Source organism: Rhineura floridana, chromosome 1, assembly GCF_030035675.1.
Source record: "Rhineura floridana isolate rRhiFlo1 chromosome 1, rRhiFlo1.hap2, whole genome shotgun sequence".
In the NCBI taxonomy this organism is placed as follows: domain Eukaryota; kingdom Metazoa; phylum Chordata; class Lepidosauria; order Squamata; family Rhineuridae; genus Rhineura; species Rhineura floridana.
This window is the reverse complement of record NC_084480.1, coordinates 320,249,976-320,268,808: the sequence shown is the minus strand read 5'-3', so window position 1 is coordinate 320,268,808 and position 18,833 is coordinate 320,249,976. Positions and strand designations below refer to the sequence as shown.

The following is an 18,833-nucleotide window of genomic DNA, read 5'->3' as shown; positions in this document are numbered from 1 at the left end:
TGTCCTGAATCTTCCATCATTCAGCTTCTTTGAATGTCCACGAGTTCTAGTATTATGAGAGAGGAAGAAGAACTTTTCTCTATCCACTTTCTCAATGCCATGCATAATTTTATACACTTCTATCATGTCTCCTCTGACCCGCCTTTTCTCTAAACTAAAAAGCCCCAAATGCTGCAACCTTTCCTCGTAAGGGAGTCGCTCCATCCCCTTGATCATTCTGGTTGCCCTCTTCTGAACCTTTTCCAACTCTAGAATATCCTTTTTGAGATGAGGTGACCAGAACTGTACACAGTATTCCAAATGCGGCCCCACCATAGATTTATACAACGGCATTATGATATCGGCTGTTTTATTTTCAATACCTTTCCTAATTATCGCTAGCATGGAATTTGCCTTTTTCACAGCTGCCGCACACTGGGTCGACATTTTCATCGTGCTGTCCACTACAACCCCGAGGTCTCTCTCCTGGTCGGTCACCGCCAGTTCAGACCCCATATGCGTATATGTGAAATTAAGATTTTTTGCTCCAATATGCATAATTTTACACTTGTTTATATTGAATTGCATTTGCCATTTTTCTGCCCATTCACTCAGTTTGGAGAGGTCTTTTTGGAGCTCTTCGCAATCCCTTTTTGTTTTAACAACCCTGAACAATTTAGTGTCATCAGCAAACTTGGCCACTTCACTGCTCACTCCTAATTCTAGGTCATTAATGAACAAGTTGAAAAGTACAGGTCCCAATACCGATCCTTGAGGGACTCCACTTTCTACAGCCCTCCATTGGGAGAACTGTCCGTTTATTCCTACTCTCTGCTTTCTGCTTCTTAACCAATTTCTTATCCACAAGAGGACCTCTCCTCTTATTCCATGACTGCTAAGCTTCCTCAGAAGTCTTTGGTGAGGTACCTTGTCAAACGCTTTTTGAAAGTCTAAGTACACTATGTCCACTGGATCACCTCTATCTATATGGTTGTTGACACTCTCAAAGAATTCTAATAGGTTACTGAGACAGGACTTTCCCTTGCAGAAGCCATGCTGGCTCTGCTTCAGCAAGGCTTGTTCTTCTATGTGCTTAGTTAATCTAGCTTTAATAATACTTTCTACCAGTTTTCCAGGGACAGAAGTTAAGCTAACTGGCCTGTAATTTCCGGGATCCCCTCTGGATCCCTTTTTGAAGATTGGCGTTACATTTGCCACTTTCCAGTCCTCAGGCACGGAGAAGGACCCGAGGGACAAGTTACATATTTTAGTTAGCAGATCAGCAATTTCACCTTTGAGTTCTTTGAGAACTCTCGGGTGGATGCCATCCGGGCCCGGTGATTTGTCAGTTTTTATATTGTCCATTAAGCTTAGAACTTCCTCTCTCGTTACCACTATTTGTCCCAGTTCCTCAGAATCCCTTCCTGCAAATGTTAGTTCAGGTTCAGGGATCTGCCCTATATCTTCCACTGTGAAGACAGATGCAAAGAATTCATTTAGCTTCTCTGCAATCTCCTTATCGTTCTTTAGTACACCTTTGACTCCCTTATCATCCAAGGGTCCAATTGTCTCCCTAGATGGTCTCCTGCTTTGAATGTATTTATAGAATTTTTTGTTGTTGGTTTTTATGTTCTTAGCAATGTGCTCCTCAAATTCTTTTTTAGCATCCCTTATTGTCTTCTTGCATTTCTTTTGCCAGAGTTTGTGTTCTTTTTTATTTTCTTCATTTGGACAAGACTTCCATTTTTTGAAGGAAGACTTTTTGCCTCTAAGAGCTTCCTTGACTTTGCTCCTTAACCATGCTGACATCTTCTTGGCCCTGGCGGTACCTTTTCTGATCTGCGGTACGCACTCCAGTTGAGCTTCTAATATAGTGTTTTTAAACAACTTCCAAGCATTTTCGAGTGCTGTGACCCTCTGGACTTTGTTTTTCAGCTTTCTTTTTACCAATCCCCTCATTTTTGTGAAGTTTCCTCTTTTGAAGTCAAATGTGACCGTGTTGGATTTTCTTGGCAATTGGCCATTTACATGTATGTTTAATTTAATAGCACTGTGGTCACTGCTCCCAATCGGTTCAACAACACTTACATCTTGCACCAGGTCCCGGTCCCCACTGAGGATTAAGTCCAGGGTTGCCGTCCCTCTGGTCGGTTCCATGACCAACTGGTCTAGGGAATAGTCATTTAGAATATCTAGAAACTTTGCTTCTTTGTCATGACTGGAACACATATGCAGCCAGTCTATGTCCGGGTAGTTGAAGTCACCCATTACTACCACATTTCCTAGTTTGGATGCTTCCTCAGTTTCATATCTCATCTCCAGGTCTCCCTGAGCATTTTGATCAGGGGGACGATAGATCGTTCCCAGTATTAAGTCCCTCCTGGGGCATGGTATCACCACCCACAACGATTCTGTGGAGGAGTCTGCCTCTTTTGGGGTTTCAAGCTTGCTGGATTCAATGCCTTCTTTCACGTATAGAGCGACTCCGCCACCAATACGTCCACGTTTGACGTGCCTTCTGCTAGCTCGTTTGTCCCGTTCACCCTGTATTCGTGCTTCTTCGTCCGTAGTGCCTTTGATAACAGCTGACCTTCATTTGGGACGTTCATGGGCCAAGACTTCCCAGTTGTCGATGCTCAGGTTACATTTTTAAAGATTTTTTTAGATTCGTCTTCCTGAAGTTATAGAACTAGCTTGTTAGTTTCCCTTACCTACATTTTTCTTGGATGCAATTATTTATAATTTATTTAAAGCGTTATTTATTAATTAAATTTTTATCCTGCCCTTCCTCCCAAAAGGGACTATGGTGGAAAACAAGTGATAAAAACAATAAAACCATCTTTAAAACAGCTTTTTTTTTTTTTTTACTCAGCTGCTGAAAAAGGCTCCTGGAGTGACTTACAAAGAGAAATAATTAAGAGAGTCCCTGCCCTCTGACTAACACTCCAAAAGGCATGACACTGAAGGAAAAGGCCTTGGGAGGGAGGAGGAAAAAAGTAAACTCGGGCCCAAGTGATTTGCTGCAGAGTTCTTGTAATGACCAGCTGGAAAGGGAAAAGTTTCAGGAGAGGAGGAGCCAAAGGTTGCTAGTTTCTCAATACAGCAAGTGGCACGGCTCAGCTTCCTGTCTCCAACTAACAATTACTCATCTCTTGTCTGAATTAAGATCCAGCTTGTTGACCCCAGCCAATGTGCAAACGGGTCAGGACTAAATGTAAGGGTTGCACGCTCTTCTCCCAGCCTCACCTCCAACCTGCAATGTTATTGGTGGACTACATATCAGGATTGTTGCGACTCTTAACATCCCACTGCTACCACCTGCAGGGTGTAGGTAATAGGGGACTGCACTGCAGGGCTGTTGTATGCCACTCTCAGCCATAAAGCCATCCCCCCGCTGCAATTGTTTGTATTTTCATCAATTTAAAGATTAAAACAACTTGATACGTGTCCAGATGAACAAAACAGTCCTAGACAGGAATTCCTGCCTCTGCCGCTACTTTCCATCTCCATGGTTTACCGCGAGCTGAGATGCCACTTCCGCCCTACGGGCAATGGGGGAGGAAATGGCGTTAAAAGCAGCCCGGAAGTCCCGCCTCCCGGCAGTGGACTGGCCCGTCTGCGCCTCTGAAGTCTATGGCAGAGAGCCCAGCCCGCTTCCTGTCCTGGGTGAAACAGAAACCTTCAAGCTCCATGCAGGTGAGGGGTGCGGGAGAGAGGAGGAGGTCTTTTGGGAAATAAAATGGGGGGGGGTCTCTAAGGGAAAAGGCAGCCTCCTCCTCAGCCCAGGAGGCATGATGCCTTGCAGTTGCAGGATCAGCACCCAAGTTTGTTTGTTTGGGGGTGTATGTAAACAAGGCATCGCGCTATGTCAGAATCTGCCCTGTGAAATCTCACAAAGAGGGCAGGAAGGAGGCGCCCTCTCCCTTTTTTGTGGGTGGGAGTGCGATGGGGTTGGGATGTGATTTAAAACTCCCCGTAAGATGTTTTGCGTTTTTTCTTCAGCAACAACAACCCTGAAATCGTGAAAGATTATTATCTCAATGTTACTGACATGGAGTGTGTGTGTGTGTGTGTGTGTGTTGAAGGTTAGGGGCCTTATTAAGGACTTGGGGTGCCAACTCTTTATCCAGGTACAGCTCCTGTGCCTTAAGCTACGACTGCCACCTTTTCAGCCTGCCACTGTATCTGATGTGGAAAAGCTTTACCTGCCAGTCCCTGTATATCAGCCTTTCCCAACCATCCTGCCTCCAGATGTTGTTGGACCCCAACTCCCATCAGCCTCAGCCAACATTGCCAATGTCAGGAAGATGGGAGTTGTGGTCAAACAACATCTGGAGGCACACTGGTTGGGAAAGGCTGCTGTATATCATCCTGCTGATTAAGACACAAGAGCAGGCCATACAGGTGCTTTTATGGTGAGCTGGCAACCCTACTTTAAGCACTGCATGACTGGCAGAAGAGTGGCAGGTATTTCTTCTCATGATTGCATCTCATATTCTGAGAAGAGGGAGCTACAGAATTTCTGTGCCTACATCTTTTCTGCCTGCTGTGGGGCTGTCAGTGGATGCTGGCACCCTGCAGGGAAAAAAAGCTGACTCTTACAGCCAAGCGCCAATCTGTAGGCTCAAGGGCTCGTAGCTCATGCTCTTCATTGCCCTGATACGCTTGCTTTCCCTTCTGCCTTGCATGGTGTTGACACAGGAAGCACGAAAAAAGTTACGAGAGACGGAAGTGGGGCCTAGAGTTTTTTTTCACTTTTGAAAAATGAAAGTGCTTTAGCTGTAACCCAGCAATCTTTTTGTGAATGTTCATATAATGTTTTCCCACTGAGACTGCTGCCTGGCCAGCTTCTGTCTATAAGAAGATAAGAAGAGCCTTGCTGGGTCAGGCCAGGCCAGTGGGTCATATAATAGTATAGTAGAGTTGGAAGGGGCCTATAAGGCCATCAATTCCAACCCCCTGCTCAATGCTCATCTAGTCCAGCATCATGTTCTCACAGTGGCTAACCAGATGCCCATGGGAAGCCTGCAAGCAGGACCTGAGTGCAAAAACACTCTCCCCTCCTGTGTTTTCCAGCCACTGGAAGCATACTGCCCTTGACTATGGAGGTAACTACCATGGCTAGAAGCCATCGATAGCTTTATCCTCCATGAATTTGACTAACCCTCTTTTAAAGCCCTCCGAGTTAGTGGCCGTCACTGCTTGTTGTGGGACGAATTCTGTAGTTTAACTGTGCGCTGTGTGAAGAAGTACTTTCTTTTGTCTGTCCTGAATCTTCCAACAAGAATCTTTGTAGGATGTTTGGTCTGCAGAAATAAGTTTTTTGTGAAGCAGAGTTAAACTGTATGGCCTCCTCAGTGCTGGAGATGAAACAGTGGATAAAGGGAAAATTCCAGAGCCCACCATGTCCTACAGCATTAATATTTTTTAAAATTATATTTAGATATATAAAGAGCTACTGAAGCTTGAAGATGTCTGAAGAAAATGAAAAGGTTAACCTGCGTCGCCTTGAGCCAGCTATCCAGAAGTTTATTAAAGTTGCAGTTCCAACAGATCTGGAGAGGTTAAGAAAACATCAGATAAATATTGAGAAGGTTTACTGTTTTTCCTGAATCTTGATATTGTATATGTCTACTGGAAAAAAATTATCCTGATATTAGGTCAAATTTAAGCAAGGTTGAAATGCTTTGATTAAAACTAAAGATAGGCTGATGCATTTGGCCCAGATTTTTTTGGCCAGTTTTGGGTGAGGGCCCCCCTGAAAATGGTCTTCAAGGATTATTCAAAATCCATTCATTTTCATTGGGGTGGGTGCTTACCATTAATTAAGATGTGGTAGCAGAAGGCTTTGTCTTTTTTAATAAGCTTAAGTGGAGCTGCAGTCACATCAGCCTAGGGGTGGCTCTCTTGTTGCATGATGGCCCAGTGGAAATGATGGGCATTCTTGGGCGGGTGAGTGGGGGTGGGGGTAGAGATGGCTGCCCCCCCAGCCTCTGATTTGTTTGATTCTAAATACATGCACAGTTTGGATACATGTCTGAGATAGAACGTGAATTCAGTGTAACTTTAGTAATGCAGGCTGTTTAGAGTTACTATGTAATGTGCAAAACTTTCCTAAGTGAGTTTAGGTTTGCCAGCTGACTATTTGCTCAAGAAGGTGCGGTTGATCTTAACTTTTTGGATATAACTGTAGCATGTATCTTTTGTTTTGAAAAAGCATGCACACTTTATCTTTTGAGATATACAAATTCTATAGCGTACACCTAAAACATCCCCACCACAGCTGACTGATGTAATCAGCAAGTTCTGATGCAGTCTTTGCAAGATGATTATAGGAGGTTCTGGTTTTTAACAAAAATAATGTGGATCTTCTCTCCATAGAGGTTATGACTAGAGATGTGTAGAAATGTCAGTGCATACATTGGTTAAAATAGCCAATGTAGACTGGATGGGGAAATTGTTACTGGTTCCTAAGAGCCTGCTGTAACTATTCCCAGCACATCTGCTAGGTTTAATTATTGCCTGAGATGTTAATGACTATTTAGGTAGCGGCCTGACTATTTACTTCCAGGTGTGAATCAGTCAGCTTTATTACCATGATAGTCCCTCTGCACCTTCTCAGGACTGGGCTGTCCTCAGTTCAGGATGTTGTTGTGGGTTTCTCCTCTGCTAAGCCCAGGCCAACCAGCTTCTAGCCACGTCAGCACATGCACTATAGACAAGATTATCCTCATCCTCCTTTTTATTTGTATGCCGCTTTTCCACAAAAAAATTGTGCTCAAAGCAGCTTTCGACAAAGTAAACAGCAATTACAAAAGCAATGCCATAATAACAAAGATAATAAAGGAGTAACAAAACAGCAAATATCACAGAAACCTTTTCAACACTGTGAATATAACATTACATCCATTTGCAGGCAACATTACACTTCGTGGCAATATAGCAAAAATAATGCGTTTTGGTGACCCTGCATAAGCAAGTCTGGGGCTTTTCCCGGCAATGGAATCCATTGTTTGTCATTTTTGAAGCCTTTTGTAGGGAGGCGGTGATGTCTTCTGGGTCATGGACTCGCTTACAGAGACTAATGGTTGGAAGCTGTCGCAATACAGTACGCAACATTACAAGCAACCCAGCTGCCCTGGGCTGCTGCTGGGAGGAAGGGCGGGATATAAATCAGATAATAAATAAATAAATAACCATAATATCAAAAAGTAGATGGATAATTAAAAAAAATCAATCTGTGCAACATTGTACAAACAAACAAATAGGCTAACCTAGTTACCAGCTTAAAACTAAATAGAGACAATAAAGCTGAACACAGAAATAACAGTAGTCGTATGTGAGGCCAAAAACTTGTCATTCTTCAACAGCAGCATTTGACCACCTGATGCCTTCCAGATGTTTGGGACTCCAGCTCCCATCAGCTGGGAGCTGCAGTGGAAAACATCTGGAGGGCAACAGGGTTGGTGATGGCTGTAGTAAAGACTCATCACATTGTATGGCAGCCTCACCTCTCACTTGTGGCAGCCCCTACCACCTCTTAGCTCTTGCCAGTATGTTTTTTCTCCTTCTCCATCTCTCACCGAGGAGGTAAAGATTGCTACACAATAGACGTAGAATCACTCCTCCTCCCCTCAACAAATTCTGTTGGATGGGGTCCCAAAGCACCACACAGCGATTAAAAAAAAAAAAGGTTGAAGAATACCTGAAACCTGGAGTTGTGGATTTTAGGAATTTGTTTCAGCATTGTCTGAGTACCTTTGTCTCTGTCTACTGATAGGGGCTTAAGCTATTTATTTATTTATTATTTTATTTGTATTTTATTTATTATTTCATTTAAATATCCCGCCCTTCCTCTCAGCAGGAGCCCGGGGCAGCAAACACAAGCGCTAAAAACACATCGAAACATCATAAAAATAGACCTTAAAATAAATTAAAACAAAACAACTGTAATCGTTATATCCTGCCCTTCCTCCTGGCGGGAGCCCAGGGCAGCAGCTACCGTCAAAGACATTTGCTGCAATTGAGAGAGTGAGTCTGCCGCTTGGAATGACTTGTTCAGATAATTGTCTGTTTCCTAGCAGACAGTGGAACTCTTTGGCTCAGAATTCAGCTGTTGTCTCTGCCTGAAGATGGTGCAAAGTCTTGGGAGTGGAAAATGATGAGGGTTTTTTCTCTCTTTTCTTTGACAACCTATAACAGCATAGGTTTTTTTACTTTTAGTATCAGAGATGCAGACTGTGGGACAGGTTACATCAAGAGCACATCAATGCTGGCCGTACCGTTCAGGTTTGTAAATGGTTATTGTAAAAAGTCTTATAGAGAAGCCCAGGCCAGTGTGTGTTGGGAACACTACTGGTTCTTGCCAGAAAATACTCAGTGAAAGCAAAAAGGCAAAGATTGCCCCTTTGTCCCCACAGCGCACTGCAACCAACCCAGAAATTATCTAAGCTTCCATCTCCTTCTTCTTCTGCCGTCCAACCTGTGTTGCGTTCTAGATTGTATGCTCCTTAGAACAAGGTCCTGTTCCCTGTCACCGTATAAACTACCACACAGAGTGATCCTATAGTAACACAAATATATGAAAAGCTCCCTCTTTAATAGGATGCATTTCTGGGCAGATCCATCCTGTACATTTAAAGCACATCCAACATCCCTTTAAAGCATGTGGCTTCCCCCCAAAATCCTGGGAATTGTAGTTTGTTAAGAGTGCTGGGAATTTGCAGCTCTGTGAAGAGAAAACCACAGTTCCCGGAATTCTTTGGGGGAGGTTAAGTGCTTTAAATGTGCATTGGATATGCTTTCGATGTATGGTGTTGAACTGCCCTCTGCTGATGCTCCCTTTTGAATTATTACTGCAGCAGTTGCGAGCAAATATCCGAGAGATGGAGAAACTTTGTTTACGTGTCCGGAAAGAAGATCTCCATGCTTTGCAGAGAATGATCAATCCGGTGAAAGAGCAGGCTTCTGTTGCCATAAAGGAATTTCTACAACTCCATTTGGAGTCTGCCGAAGAACTTAAAAAGCAATTCAGCGAGAGAGAGGCATCGCTCCAGTCTCCTTTAACCAGATCAACCACCGTGGGAGGAGGTATGAATACATCATGTTTGTATATGGACCTTTTTAATAAGTGTGTTTTTAGTATAGGAAATCTGTAGGCATTGAACCCAAGGAGTTGAGACTTTGTTTTATTGTAAAATTACTACTACTACTACTACTACTACTATTATTATTATTATTATTAGAATTAGAATTTATTACCCGCCCTTCACCCAAAGGTCCCAGGGCGGGTTACAACAATATTAAAACACATAATTAAAAACAACCTAAATGACATCAGAGAAATAGGGTGGTCCTAAAAATATACATCTCAGGTGTCGAAGGCCAAGGTAAAGATCTTCAGCATTTGTCGAAAGCTGTATGGTGAAGTTGCCAGAAGCACCTTGGTGAGGAGGGAGTTCCACAGCTTGGGGCCTGCCACAAAGAATGCCCTCTCCCCGGCCACCCCCCCCAAGCTTCAAAGGGTGGCAGAACTGCCACAACGACCCTCTCTGCTAATCTAAGAACCTGAGAGGGTCTGTAGGGAAGGAAGTGGAGTTTGAGATATTTGAGACCTAAGTCATTTAGGGCTTTGAACACATGAACACCTTGAACTGAGCCCAGAAAGGAAGTGGCAACTGATGCAGCTGTTTTAAAACAGGGGTTATATGAGTTCTAAAGGGAACCCCGGCCAGTAATCTGGCTGCCATATTTTGGACCAGTTGAAAATTCCAAGTTGTCTTCAAGGGCAGCCCCATGTAGAGTGCATTGGGTGAAGGGTGGGCAATAAATCATCATCATCATCATCATCATCAATCAATCCAGTCTGGAAGTTACCAGAGCATAGAGCACTGTGGCCAAGTCTTCTCTGTCCAAAAGGGGCGAAGCTGGCGAACCAGCTGGAGCTGAAAAAAGTTACTCCTAGCCACTGAGGCCACCTGAACCTCCAGTGACAGTGTTGGATCAAGGAGTACCCCCAGGCTGCGGACCTGCTCCTTCAAGGAAAGAGCAACTCCATCCAGAAGAGGCCGTCTTCCCACCTCCTGCACATGAGAACTCTGGACGCATAACACCTCTGTCCTTTCAAGATTCAGCCTCATTTTATTGGCCCACCTCCAGCCAATCACTGCCTCCAACCACTGGTTCAACACCTCAACTGCCTCTCCTGATTTAGATGGAGTAGAGAGGTAGAGCTAGGCGTCATCTGCATATTGATGGCACCTCACTGCAAATCTCCTGGTGACAGCTCCCAGTGGCTTCATATAGATGTTAAGTAGCATGGGGGACAAGATAGAACCCTGTAGAACACCACAGGATAATTCCCATGGTGCTGAACAGTAACCTCCTCTAACTACTTTTTGGAAGCAGCTCTGGAGGTATGAGTGGAACTACTGAAGCACAATCAAGAAGAACGGGCAGGGTCACATTCCCCTTATGTCTCTCCCGACAAATGGCATCAACCAGGCGATTGCCAGGGCTGACCCTTGACATGTTAATGCTGAAAATTATAGGAATAGTTAAGCCAAAATTGTACATGTTGACGTTCCATGCATTTCCATGGGAGAGTGAAACATGTTTTTCGTTTCTGCCAGTGAAATCAATGGACCTTCATTAGTGCCCTTGGCTTGTTAATTTGGGCAGGTGACAATAAAGAAGCAACTCTCCTAATAAGGGTATCTACAGTCTACGATTTAAGCAGCAAAATGCACTGGGTAATATTTTTCCCGTCATAGTCTGCCTCAATTTTATGTGTGTGAAAATTGGCTTCTTTAAAACAGGTGTTAGCTTTAGAGGGTAGATATATATAGTATATACCTTTTAATTTCTACTGTGTTTGCTACAGCACACGTGGACTTACTCATTCTTGGGATAAGCTTTACGTTTTTTGAAAGCATCTCTAAACTGCTTAATATTTTCAGTTCTCTAAGCCGTATATAAAAATACAGCATAAAAATGATAAAAAAGTATTATAAAAAAGAGATAACAACCTAAAAACCAGGAAAGCCCATTATAAAAACAGTTAACAGCAGGAATTCAGTTGTAATAAGCTTCAACCTTATGGGTCAGGGAACGTCTGGGGGAAAAGAGATGTCTTTATAAGCAAAGTGTGATGGATGATGGAGCGGGTAACGCTGTCTGGCAGTGGCTCTCCAAGGTTTCAGGCAGGGGTCACTTGCAGGCCTACCTGGAGATGCCAGAGATTGAACCAAGGTGCTTCTGCATGCAAAGCAGATGCTCTTCTGATGTCACTCCTCTTACTTCCTTAAAATCCCTCCTCAAGGCCCAACTTTTCTGCAAAGCCTTCAACACAGCCTGTTGTTTCCATGCATCACAGTAGTAATGAACCCTACATGTGTGTCATGGAAATCAGTGTCCACTCCTGACATCCCTGCCGCTCTTGCATCCCCTGTGTCAGTTTTTACACCTCCTGGGCAAGAACCTGTCCTCCTGTTGTTGGTGAAGGACCTTTGTACGTTGATGGCCTGATATAAACAATGATTTGCCAGGTGTCTTTGGGTAAGGAGTGGAAATTGTGTCTCTCTTGAAAGGTTGGTGGACATTTTCTAATACTTTTATCATGTTTTCCTTCAGAAACGTTTCATGATGCTGGAGATGAAGGAACCTCTCAGAGTTTCATCCAGATGTTCTCCCCACTTCCTGAGATCCCCCAGGATCAAAATGCTGCGGAATCCTGGGATATGCTGGAAGAGGTAGGCTGTGTTTCTCTTACTGTTGCTGTATTGATTAATTACCAGCCCTTCACCCTAACGTCGCAGGGTGGGTTACAACAACAATTTGAAATAGAAAGCAGTTTAAAACAAATCACAACCGCGGAAGTAGGCTGGGTCCTCTTATCATTCTGTTCTCATAGATTTGCCAACCCTTCTTTTTTTATTGCCTCGTAGGACTTGATTGGGCTCAGCAATCTGGTGACTGACTTCTCTCTGCTTGTTAATGTAAGTATAGCAAGATGCGTTTCTTGGCATTTCTTTTGAATTCAAAAGAGAGTCCAAAGACGTTCTGGGTGGTATTCAACCCACTCGTCCTGTCAGTACAGTGCTAGCGTAATGGGACTTCCCCCACTCTCCTCGCCCCTGTGGCCTCCCCAAATCTGCTCCAGAGGGTTGTGGGGGAACCTCTAGGACAGATTTAGGAGGCATGGGAGGAGGAGGGGAGAAGTTCTGTTGCGCAAACGGAAAGCCTTGCACTGATGGAAGCTACCACTGGATACAGCCTTCTGAATGCTGTTGCACATGCCCACAAAAAAGTTAGAACTCTCTTACAGCAGCAACTCCACTGCTACACTTCTTACTTCTCTGGGAAGGGGGGTGGGGCGGTAGTGGGGATGCCTATGCAAGTCTTGGCAGCTTTTTTTAGCATTTTCCTCACAGAAGGCACACTTTAATTCTTCTGTTTCTGATTAAGACTGACCTTTAAATGAAGTATTTATTTATTATCTGATTTATATCCCGCCCTTCCTCCCAGCAGGAGCTGAGGGCAGCAAACAAAAGCACTAAAAACACTTTAAAACACCATAAAACAGACTTTAAAATGCGTTGTTGTTGTTGTTATTATTATTATTAATTGATTTATATCCCACCCTAACTCCCAGCAGGAGCCCTTTAAAACACATCTTTAAAAACATTTTTTAAAAAAGCTTTCAAGACATCTTAAAAAAAAAGGTTAAAAACATGTTTTTAAAAAAGATTTCGACTGTACATCAGGAAAAACTTCCTGTTAGAGCCATATGGCAATGGAACCAATGACCTAGAGAGGTAGTGGGCTCTCCGACACTGGACGCATTCAAGGGGCAGCTGGACAGCCATCTGTTGGGAATGCTTTGATTTGGATTCCTGCATTGAGCAAGGGGCTGGACTTGATGGCATTACAGGCCCTTTCCAGCTCTACTATTCTATGATTCTATCCACAGACAGCCATCTGTCGGGAATGCTTTGATTTGGATTCCTGCATTGAGCAGGGAGTTGGACTCGATGGCCTTAGAGGCCCCTTCCAACTCTACTATTCTATGATTCTATGATTTAAAAACATATTAAAGAGCACTTCCAACACAGAAGCAGACTGGGATAAGGTCTCAACTTAAAAGGCTTGTTGAAAGAGGAAGGTCTTCAATAGGTGCTGAAAAGATAACAGAGTTGGAGCCTGTCTAATATTTCATTCATAGAGGCTACCTCTCAGGGCAAAGCCCTCACAAAGAAGCACGCACAGTAGAAAAAGATCCACAGATCCATCGGCTGTGTCAGGTTGGCATATATTGCCATGAGGCAGCACTTTGGCATCATAGATCCAAACGATACCATAAGGAGTTTAATCAAATATGTTACAACAGCTCCGAATTACAAAAGGCCAGTGGCACCCGAGAGAAAGGAGCCTAGAAGAGATAATTTTTAAGGGACAGTTTGGGGGCAAGTAAAATCCATTTGGAAAGGAGTTCCATAGCTGTGGAGCCGCCACGGAGAAGGCCCCGTTTATTGTGTCCAAAAGCTATTTCATCTTAACTGGCAGATATACAAACTGAATTTCTGAAGTTGATCAGAGTCAGGATTGCATGGGTTAAACTGGCCTTTTATCCTGGTCTCAAACCATTTAGGACTTTAGAGGTTAATACTGGGACTTTGAATTGGGCCCCAAAATGGACTGGTAGTCAGTGCAACTGGGGCAAAATAGTGTCCTATGTTCTGATTATCTGGCCGTACAAACATCCAGGTGACTGCGTTTTGCACCAGCTGACACTTCCGCATACTCTTAAATGGCAGTTCAGCTTTGAGATAACCTCGAATTAAAAGGGATGAAAGTAGATGTGCTCGTTTCCTTTGCCTCCCACTCTAGCTCTAAGGTACTAGAGGGGGGCCTGGTCATTAGTGGGTCTGTGAACAGCGAAGTCTGTGTGAGCAGTAAAAGGCAAGTATTCCCAATCTGTATGTATGGATGTGAAAGTTGGTCAGTGAAAAAGGCAGATAAGAGAAAAATCAACTCCTTTGCACTGTGGTGTTGGAGGAGAGCTTTGTGCATACCACGGACTGCAAAAAAGACAAATAATTAGGTGTCAGAACAAATTAAACCAGAACTATCACTAGAAGCTAAAATGATGAAACTGAGGTTATCCTACTTTGGACACATCATGAGAAGACCTGATTCGCTAGAAAAGATAATAATGCTTGGAAAAACAGAAGGGAGTAGAAAAAGAGGAAGGCCAAACAAGAGATGGACTGATTCCATAAAGGAAGCCACAGACCTGAACTTACAAGATCTGAACAGGGCGGTTCATGACAGATGCTCTTGGAGGTCGCTGATTCAGAGGGTCGCCATAAGTCGTAATTGACTTGAAGGCACATAACAACAACAACAACCCTCGCATATCTTGAAATGCTGTGTGTTTTTGTGCTGCTGTCTTCACATGTAATTTCTTCTGTCTAGGCTCAGCAGGAGAAGATTGACAGGATTGAAGATAATGTCAGCACTGCCACTGTAAATGTTGAAGAGGGTACTAGGAATTTGTCCAAGGTAGGGGCTCTTCACCTCCTGGCAAGCCAGTGAAGCTTTGTTTCCCAGCAAATCCCCTTTGTGAACTCCATGGACCAGGGCCCTTTACTGTGAAGGAACCAGCAACTGAGGCAGAAACAAGCGAGACTCACAACAAGATGGAGCAGTGTGGGGTGTTCCCTGTTCAGGATTTCACCCACTCCCCTTTTCCTGCCCACACGCACAGTCAGCATCCCATGGTGACTGAGCACACTTAGTCATCATTAGGCTGTTTTAGGTTTTTCCCCCATCTCCCTAAAACTTTCTTACACTTTTTCAAACTACGGGGTTGCCTGCCAGCCTGCCAATATCAACAGGTCTCCTGTGTGTTCAGTGCTGTTTTGACTACACAACTCATTGGCGCTTGTAACCAGCCCAGGTATTTAAGAGGGAAGTTGTTCTAAATTTCCTATCGGTTGTGCTCACGTGCCACAGTAAGACTTTCTGGCTTGTTGTGGTTTACTGAGAATGAGGATCGTTGTGCATGCTGCTCAGTGTCCTGCCGCTCCGCTTCTCTCCTGGCGCAAGCGGGGTGAACAAACGTGGAAGCCTTGACTTCATGTTGTGTCCGAACCAGGGATCGTGGTTTGCTTCACCCTAACAAGGTGCGGTTGCTGATCAACCTGAAGTCAGAGGAAGGGCCGTAGCTGGGTGGTAGAGCATCTGTTTGGCATGCAGAGGGTCCCAAATTCAGTCTCCGGGCAGCATCTCTGGGTAGGGCTTAGAGAGACTCTTGCCTGAAACCCAGGAGAGCCGCAGCTGCCTGTCAGTGTAGGCTGTGCGGAGCTAAAGGGATCAATCACCTGACTCAGGGTAAGGCATCTTATGTTCCATGCTTTGTTGCTGTGGTGCTCATTAGTCAAGTGGAGTTCTTCCAAGTTACATCCTAAGTAGATTTGCCCTCATTTTTGAAGAAGCCACCCTGTTTCCCCCCATTATGTATCAGGTTATTACATTCTGGAGAACTGTGGCATCAGTGTTCTTTCCTGTGGAATAGTTATATATCCACATGTATAATAAGTGGAAACCTACTAAATTTCATAAGGCTTGTTTATACAGGGATGGTGGGCAAGGCAGAGGGATGTCTGTTGAGTGCAGGAAAAGGCACATCACTGCAGGTCCCAGGCTGTGGTCTGAAGGCACATGAGGCCAGCTCCCTGCTGAAGCTAAGCAGGGTCAGGTCTGGTCAGTGCCTAGATGGGAGACCGCCTGGGAACCACATGTAAGCAGCCTTGGGTTTCTCTCATGGAAAGAAAGGCGGGGTAGAAATGTAATAAATAATAAATAAATGTGCTGTTAAAACATCATTCTCCCACCATCTCTCTCTCTTCCCCCCCCCCAGGCTGCAAAATACAAGCTGGCAGCTTTGCCTGTTGCCGGGGCCCTTATAGGTGGCATTGTGGGAGGCCCTATTGGACTCCTGGCCGGTTTCAAAGTGGCAGGCATCGCGGCTGCTCTTGGTGGCGGCGTGTTAGGCTTCACAGGTGGGAAACTGATACAGAAGAAGAAGCAAAAAATGATTGAAGACCTCTCCTGCTCCTCCAGCTGCCCAGACCTTCCTAGACAAAGTAGCTGAAGACTGCCTTTGCGGCCCCACTTGCCTCAGGGAAGCTGGTGAACCGTCTGCCTTTGCTTTGGATTGAACTTGTGCCTGTGTGGACTGAAGTGAGCCCTGGCACTTTACGCGTTTGGGGCATGGAGAGGAGGATCCTGAGAGCCTCTCTCGTGTTTGGACGGAGGGCGATAGTCCCGTAATTCTGAAAACTGAGCCTACAAGAAGAGGAAAGGGTAGCCAAAAAGAGCATGCCAAATGAACACCTTCAAATTTTTTGCTCATGCCAGAGTCACAAGACACCTTTTCTTGTTCAAGTGGAAGGGATGCTAAGACAATATTTTAAGACGTCAGCAGTTTAGTGCCTGGACAGCTCCACCTTCCTCCAATGCTTTATTCTGTTTAAGCGTGCAGATATCACCTTCAGGCTTCTCTGTGGTTAAATACTTAGGCTAAGTTTGAAGTTCACGGTTGACTTTTTTATATACCTGCCTGTTTGGCTCAGGTGAAGTAAGTGGCCACGATCCTCTCTGGCCAGACACTACATTCTTTGGATTTTATAAAAGCAGAGTTCCACAAATCTTAATTTGCAGGCTTTAAGTCAGGAGTCCGTCTCTATCTCTTTTTAAAAAGTATTATATTGAGGGAAATCAGAACTGTGCTTTGTGAATGGATTTTCACAATGTTTTGGCTTGCTTTCAAAAATACCTTGTACCAGCATAGCCCAGAATTGGAGGACTTTATTTAGGCCAAACCTCTTTTTGTATGCATATTTGACAGAACATGGATTTATTTTCTCTAGATCCCTTTTCCCCTTTGCCACATCAACTAAATGATGATAGGAGAGAATTAAAGGTCAGCTAAAGATCATGCCTTGCTGTGCCAGATTTCTGCTGACGGTTAGATTTTTGCTGGATATTGGGATTTCTGAAAAACTCGCAACATTTCTAAGAAAAGTTTTGTACATGTTAAAAATTAGTCTCATTTTCCTTTTGCACAAAAAAGCACACTGCAACCGAAGATGATTTCTGTGTACCGAGTCCCATCTGGAGATGGTCTTGAGTTACAGGATTGGTCTGCTTGAAGTAGCATGGCTGGCTCTCCTAAAAGATTGTGTCTTACCTGGATGCCAAGTCCTGCTGACTCTTTGTTCCTCTGATATTGGGCTTGGAACTTTAGGGGCCATGCCCAGCCCATAAAGAGTGGCATAGAAGAAATTTGGATGCGAATGGTCCACGATTAGTGGTCATTGTATCGTGTATGCAACAAGGAGAATCCTCAGCTGAACATTTTGGACCAATCCACCTAAACTCAAATGGGGTGAGGAGGTTCTTTTTTGGAGGGGGAGGCCTGCCCCTTAAATGCCATCTACCAAGCGGAGCACAAAACTTTTATTGGGTAATCAAAGCAGGATTTCTTTATGACATGGAAAATAAAAATAAACTGTTTTAAATATAGTTGCTTGGGTGTTAAAAGACTGTGTTAAGAAAGCATCACGTATTAAGAACAGGGGATTTATTTGTTTATTTTGCAGTGTGGCACTGAAAATATAAGTTTAGTACCGAGAAGTGTTTTTATTTCCATGAGAGTCGAACAGTCCTGAGTGCTCTTTGGAGTGCTGATCAATATTGTTGGAGCCGTGGTCCTAGCAGCCAGTTGGAGGTGACAACAGTGATGGTACAACCCCTCAGTACAAGATGAGGAAAAAACAATTTTTTTGGGGGGGGAAGGCGATTTTGGAATGGTGAGCTTTGCCCCAAATGTCAGCGTTCTGAAAGGAAAAGTAAGAATACTGGGATGTACTTGTATGGGGGCCAAGCTACTGGTTGAGGGGTGTTTGTGTGTGAACTGCCAATGCCAGGCTTTCAAATGAACAAAGTAAGACGCACCAGAGGTGGGAGAGCGGAGGGGGGAAGTAGAGGAAGGAGCCTGGGTGGGCAAGGACACAATAAAAGTGACAAGTGGCCAAATGGGTTTATATCCAGCTTGAAGCCAGGCTGACCTTCCCTGGCTTGCTTGAGTTTGGGCAGAAGTGATGCAGCTTGTCCGGTGGTCCTTGGTCTCTCTGACTGGGGGCTCTCCCTGTTGGCCTTCCTCCTGGAGGCTCTGGGCATGTGGCGGTTTGAGCAGGGAGAAGGGAGGGCAAACTCCCTGCAGCTACCGTAGTGCTTTGCCAGTCCACCCTGAATATGTGGAGGACCCTGATATGATGTCAGACCCTTGGTCCACAAAGCTCAGGGTTACCGGATGGAACAAATATATCATAAGAAAGCTAATAAATTGCCTCTAGTTACACTCAGGTTTTATAACTGCCTTTTAAGGAAGAGAGAATAGATGAAGCAAAACAAAATTCTGAGGCAGCTTAGAACACCTTTGACCTTGGCCATCTGAAAGGAAATTACCACTCAAATCCAACTGCTAAGATCTGTGCCTGAGGGCCAAGTGCAAAAGTGCAGGGTGCCAGTAAAGCTCGGAGGGTGGCAACAAGGGAGAGGGCCTTCTCAGTGGTGGCCCCCAAATTATGGAGTGATCTCTATGATGAGGTGTGCCTGGCGCCAACACTGTTATCTTTTCGGCGCCAGGTCAAGACTTTCCTCTTCTCCCAGTGTAAAGGTGTTCTTAAATATGTTTTGTTTTTAAGATGTTTAAAGACGTTTTTAGTGTTTTTGTTTGCCATCCTGGGCTACTTCTGGAAAGGGTGAGATAAATTTTAATTAAATTT

General features: G+C 44.3%; 1 protein-coding gene across 1 annotated transcript; it reads left to right on the top strand.

The window, feature by feature from the left end:
- The first annotated feature begins 3,544 nt into the window (after positions 1-3,544).
- On the top strand, positions 3,545-17,568 carry STX17 (syntaxin 17). Its single transcript, XM_061607112.1, has 8 exons — positions 3,545-3,675; positions 5,423-5,573; positions 8,203-8,268; positions 8,841-9,069; positions 11,611-11,729; positions 11,925-11,975; positions 14,455-14,541; positions 15,902-17,568. The coding sequence occupies exons 2-8, from the start codon at positions 5,451-5,453 to the stop codon at positions 16,133-16,135; spliced, it is 909 nt and encodes a 302-aa protein (XP_061463096.1). The 5' UTR covers positions 3,545-3,675; positions 5,423-5,450; the 3' UTR covers positions 16,136-17,568.
- The last annotated feature ends 1,265 nt before the right edge of the window (positions 17,569-18,833 follow it).